General features: G+C 36.9%; 1 protein-coding gene across 3 annotated transcripts in view; it reads left to right on the top strand.

The window, feature by feature from the left end:
- Positions 1-115: 115 nt before the first annotated feature.
- The window catches only part of LOC107698546 (ribosomal protein S6 kinase alpha-4-like), a 40163-nt gene continuing 33861 nt past the window's right edge, over positions 116-6417 (top strand). For all 3 annotated transcript variants that reach the window (XM_016499581.1, XM_016499583.1, XM_016499582.1), the window contains exons 1-4: positions 116-1027; positions 1841-1912; positions 2517-2584; positions 2868-3018. In XM_016499581.1, coding sequence (XP_016355067.1) covers positions 940-1027; positions 1841-1912; positions 2517-2584; positions 2868-3018 — 379 coding nt within the window. In that variant the 5' untranslated portion in view covers positions 116-939. The remainder of the gene's footprint in view (positions 1028-1840; positions 1913-2516; positions 2585-2867; positions 3019-6417) is intronic.

Raw genomic sequence — 6417 nt, forward strand, 5'->3', positions numbered from 1 at the left:
TACAGCCGATCGATTTTTATGTTTCCAACCTCACCTCACCCATTTTTAAACAAAATGAACACAACCAAGTCCACAATTCGAGTGCTTTAAAAAGCGAATCGATTATCTCAAATCAACCAAAAGAACCAGTTCAAAACAACGATTGGTTCGCGATTCGAACAGCTCTACTTCGGCTTCCGTAGCTGAAATGATCCTTACTACACTTTCTTCCAGGCATTTATCGTTCAATTCATTTCCTTTCCAAAACAAACGCATATTTTAACGCGAGTCAGGCACAACTACACCCGGAAGGAAGGAGCAAAGGACTAAAATACGCCCGTTCAGCTTTAGTGAATCCGCTGTTAGGGACATCTTTAACGTGATCTGTCATGGTTGATAGTTAGCACGTACGCTATCAGGGTATAGCTCGTTAGCAGAGCTAATATCGTTTTATTTGAAGTGTGTTTTTTTGGCAATACAGCGGTAACGAGATCAGCTCAAATGTGAACAGTCGCTCTTGATGGACTGCGATCTTCACTGCAGTTGCGGACGACCTCATGACAGTTGTGTCGAAGTTGGAAATACGGAAATAACAGCCATTTATGGCCCACATTATAATCAATTAGCTGTAGTTCAAGTGTTAAAATACCGAATATCGTCGTCTTGTTTCGAAAGGTATTAAAGTGTATGGCTGTGCGCGCGCCTATCAAAAGCGGAGATTAATATCTAGGTCGTGCGCGAAGATTAGTGTTCACAGCAGGATGTCAAATGGATTTGTGAGCTGAGATAATAACAAAAACAAAAACATGTCATTCTCTCTGTCATAACGTGCAAAGTTTCGCTTTATAAAATAAATCCGTGTGTCGACATTTGCCGTATATAATATAGATGTCTGTGCATTGGAAAAGCAGGCTGTCAAAATCACGTTATTGATCAAATACTCTAGAAATCAGACGCATCATGTCGGGGGAAAGTAGTGGTAGTGGCGAGGACTCCGACCAAGAAACCCGCCATAAAGTTTGCATTGTTAAACACGAGATCACTAATGGTAAGTTAGGTGACTGAAAGATTTCACCTGGTGTGTTTTGATTTCTTTACAAAAGTGGTTGTACTGTGTCTTGGTGATGCTCATGTAATTTGATGTGTATCATGGCATTTAATTATCAATTTATTTACATAATTTTTTATTAATTTATTAATGTATTACATTTAATCATATACCATGATATTTAAATGGAACTTAAAGTTACTTCAAAATTATGTTGTGCAACTTGTGAGAGTAAGATTTCTCAGATCTGGCTCTTTTTACTTTAAAGTACTGTGTGGATATTTAAAAAAAGAATTGGTATGGCATCAAATATCTAAGTATGATATGATTATAATTTTCCTATTGTTATTTCAAAGAATACCCATAAAAACATTGTAATAATGTGCTACGTTTTGTTACATTTTCTGTCAGTGTTTTCTTTTGAGAAACTTTACAACTTTATCAGATTGCATAAAACAAAACTGGTTGTTTATTTAGCTGCGAGTGGCATCATATTTGTTTCAACAAGTTGGCATATATGTTTTTAATTATCAGTATCAGTCAGATTATTTTTCCAGTGTAAACCATTTTCTTTTTATGTGTTAGGTTTTAGAAGAAAAAAAATATTGCACCGTTTCTTTTCTGATATCTCTAATGTTAGATGGAGCTGGAAAATATATATTTGGTGTTGCGCAAATGTCTTGCATCTGCATGTGCTGTGTACTATATCCAATATATTTGATGTAGTAGTGAACTAATATATGTGTGTGTGTGTGGATTTAAATGGTTGAGAGTGCAATTTGTTGTGTACATTCACTGTTTGTCCCTTCTCAGCAAACCTCACAGGATACACTGAGAAAGTTGGCATGGAGAACTTTGAACTTCTCAAAGTGCTTGGCACTGGAGGTGAGAGCACTGCACTGAAGTACAAAAGTATTTCTGTTGCATACTACAGTTTGTCTTTACTTGTTTGTCCATCCATCCCGTAAAGGTAATTGGCAATGTATGTACTTGCATGATTATGAAAGCAAGTAGTAGATCTAGCACATTTTTCCTGTTGTTTGGCATTATTGACATTTAGAGTAAACAAGTACACCTTTATGAGATTACAATCTACAAGTTCTCTGAAAATGGGCTGTATACTTCTTTTCAGTCTTTCAGGGTAATAATCAGCTAGACCACTAGAGACACCAGACCCGTAATCAGACCTAGTGTACGCCCAAACAGTTTGTGCATGTTTAATGTTGGCTTATTAACAACATTTGAATTACAAGAATCATTTAAGTAATAATTGTATGCTTTTGTAATTCATAATACATTTTCTTTTCCAGTTTAATAAGCATATGCAACTGCAATTAAGATGTTCATATGCTGATTTGCATAATGTGTGGCTCTTTGGGGTGTTTAAAACATATACGTTTAAGTGCTTTAAGCATAGAAATTACTCATACTCCGTGGTTGAGTTGTCTCTTTAAATAGCTACATCTCTGTTTTTCCCTCTCTTTATCAGCTTACGGGAAAGTGTTCCTGGTCAGAAAAATCAGCGGCCACGATAAAGGCAAACTCTATGCCATGAAGGTTTGCACCGTTTGTTATCACACTTTAATTTTTGCTTGTCCTTCAGTTAGTAAAAACAAAAATATGCACTTAAAGGTGTGTGCTTAATATGAAGAACTGAGGATTTTTTTAAAACACATTTTTGCCACTGTGCTCTGGTTCTTCGAATAGAAATCTGCAATATCTACTATTGGGCTGATAAAATCAAAACAAAGGGACAAGTAAAGTTTTATTCAATTTTGTTTCTTTGCCATTTCTCAAAATATAATCTTATGAAATAATTTTATGATCTCTTTCCCTGTAGGTTCTGAAGAAAGCAGCCATTGTTCAGAAGGCAAAGACTGCTGAGCACACTAGAACTGAGCGGCAGGTACTGGAACACATCCGCCAGTCACCCTTTCTGGTCACCCTCCATTACGCCTTTCAGACGCAAACCAAACTGCATCTCATACTAGGTAAGCACAGGATACAGACTTCATCCTGATTCACTTGTGAGTGCTGTTTTATGGAAGGCATCTGTAGCATAGTTGTGTTTCAAGTAGGGCTGGCATGTGTCATCCAACAGCAGTGTTAATTTTGGCAGCAAATTTTGATTTAGTCATAGTCTTTGGACTAAAATGCTATTTAATTCTATCCATATTTTAGTCATCTGAATTGTTTTAGTCTTAGTCTAGTTTTAGTCAACTAAATATCATAAGACTTTAGTCGACTAAATCTACAGTAGATTTAGTTGACTAAAATCTAATGGGTTTAGTTACAGCATAATGCATTTATTAAGCATTTCTCTAAAATTTCCAAACTCATATGTTATCTGAGAAAACATCTATTAACCTGGTAATATGAATGATATTAAGGTTTGAATATGCAATATAGACACAGATTTAACTCCTGTGACACATAACATGTCTTTATCTCAAAATTAAATAATTCCACTTCTCATAAAGAAACAAGAATATGGTCCTCTTTTCAATGAAATACAAATGGTTATATATATTATATGCATTCTTTATAACAACTTGTATACAACATCCTTCATTCTTTCAAGCAGATATATTTATTTATATACATTTAAAGGGTTAGTTCACCCAAAAATGAAAATTAGCCCATGATTTACTCACCCTCAAGGCATCCTAGGTGTATATGACCTCGTGAGGCCTCTGGTGATTCCCACCCCTAAATATTACTGAAATCTTATTAGTAATTAGTTACACAACTAGTTACTGCAAAAAGTAATATTATTACAGTAACGAAGTTAGGCTACTAGTTACTGCCCAACACTGCACATGACAGGAATTACGCAGATACGACTTGAGATCCAAAAAGGGTGTGCAAGACAAAAGCCTTGCTGCCGTTAGTGGGAGAGGCTGTCCTTTAGCACGGGAGTTGGCAAATTGGATTGCACCAGTTTTTCTCTTTCGCCACCTATACAGAGAACCAACCCACCCAACCACACGTCTGACGTGCTCTGAAACCGATTCCAATAGCGGCACTTCGGCTTACTATCGGAAAGTCAGAATCATTTTAGCGAATCGGTTCGTTCGAACTTTTAATTCTAATGAACCAATTCATAAAACGAATCATCAATTCGTTCACGGCATAACTTAATAAGGATGTTTACATCATGTTTTATCTGTGAAGTTAAAGGGTTAGTTCACCCAAAAATGAAAATTAGCCCATGATTTACTCACCCTCAAGGCATCCTAGGTGTATATGACTTTCTTCTTTCAGATGAATCCAATCGGAGTTATATTAAAAATTGTCCTGGCTCTTCCAAGCTTTGGAATGGCATTGGGTGGGTGTTTCTGTTCAACAGTCCAAAATAAGTGCAATAAAGCGTATCCATCCATAATAAAACATGCCTCACACGGCTCCAGGGGGTGAATGAAGGCCTCCTGTAGTGAATTGATGCATTTTTTGTAAGAAAAATATCCATATTTAAAATGTTATAGACAATTTTTTCTTACTTCCGATGATTGTCATACGTGCAAGCCGTTCCGGGCGGATGATGTCGGACAGGGGTGCCCAAACTCAGTCCTGGACGGCCAGTGTCCTGCAGAGTTTAGAACCAACTTGCCTCAACACACCTGCCGCGAAGTTTCTAGTATGCCTAGTAAAGCCCAATTTATACTTCTGCGTCGAACCTACGCCGTAGCTTACGCATAGACGCCAACAATGTTAATCTGCCGTGGTACAAGTCCTTGTGGAGATTGAAAGTATGCCATCTTCTCCTGTTCCGTTGTTGTCTCCTTTTTGTAGTTTTAAATAATGATTTAATGATTTTATATTTATTTGCCGCCGTCATGGCTATAATGCTTCTCCGACGAGTCGCTTCTTCTTCGGCTTTTACCGTGGTACTGCGGGATACATCAGCAACATGCCCGTGGACACTGCAGACTAGCGGTTTGCATGTGTACTGCACGTTGACGCGGACAACGACGCAGAAGTATAAATAAAAACTGACGCATAGCCTACGGCGTAGGTCCGACGCAGAAGTATAAATCAGCCTTAAGAGCTTGATTAGTTGGTTCAGATGTGTCTGATTGGGGTTGGAACTAAACTCTGCAGGACACCGGCCCTCCAGGACTGAGTTTGGGCACCCCTGCTCTAGCAGAAGTTAGCTAACATTTCATTATTAGCCAATCAGAATTTTTTGCTCTTATAAACACGAAACGCGCATAATAGTATCCAATTGCAGAGTTGCAGCCCTGATGAATGGAGAAGTGCGACAAAAAGCTGCGAGGCGCAATGGTCAAAGATGTCTATCTAGCGCATATTTACATAGAAAACTAATTAAAAAGCAGCGGAGCTTTGTAAACAGCTCAGAGTAATCATGTCATCTCCTTAAGAACGATATGATTGCCAGAACAAATTTACCGGGATTTTTGAAAATTTTTGTTCACACATGATCTCTTAATGGTAACCTATCGGTAATTTACCAGTAAAGACTGTATGTGTGAAAGGGGCTAAACTCTTCCTCTGCATATGCTGTGAATTTGAATTGCTTAACGTTCATCTGGGAAAACAGTGTGCATTATCTCACTAGATTTGTAACGTAAATCATTTATAAACCTTTGCCAACACAGAAGAATACATCAACCTATTTCTAAATATGCTATTTATTGTACATCGCGATTTCAAAGTAAAATATTAAAATTAAACCAATTTAAATGTCGTTTAATAATGCTGTAAAGTAAAACGTCACCAGGCTGTTAGCTCCCTCTGCAGGTATTTGTTATAATACCTTGGCAACTGAATCGCCATTGGTTAGTAAATTTTTTAGTTTACTCGCCAGACTGATTTAAACAATAAATGCCGTTTTGGCGCTGTTTAATGTGGAGTGACAGATCGCTGTATCATCAGTTGAACAGACGCGGCAGCGCATAGCGCACATGAACTGATCATCTCCTCCACATTAATACCAGCTTCGGCACAAAAAAACATTATTAAACATCCGAAGGTAAGTTAAAAGAAAGAGTACAACTTCACAAGCCATATCCTGTCTCATGTAACCGCTCAATCAGTGTTTCAGCCACGCAAAGACATCAATATAACGTCTTGTAAACAATGTCACGTAACGTCACATTTACCTCAGAAAAAATATATTTGGTGACCATAAACTCATTAATCAGATAGAAAAATAAACTGTAGAGAGGGGCATTTTGCTAAATATATGCACCATATAACATATTCATTATAAATTTTACTGTTCTTCAATGATTAATTTATGTTTGAATAAATCCATCAAGATTTTATGACAGCCAACATTGTTTATATAAAAAAAAAAAAAATTGAAGTAGAAATATTATGTAATTGTAACTTTATTATTTTAAAAACTTCATTAAGTGAAATTTTAA

The sequence above is a fragment of the Sinocyclocheilus anshuiensis genome, unplaced genomic scaffold (assembly GCF_001515605.1).
Source record: "Sinocyclocheilus anshuiensis isolate Anshui unplaced genomic scaffold, SAMN03320099.WGS_v1.1 scaffold10, whole genome shotgun sequence".
NCBI lineage: Eukaryota > Metazoa > Chordata > Actinopteri > Cypriniformes > Cyprinidae > Sinocyclocheilus > Sinocyclocheilus anshuiensis.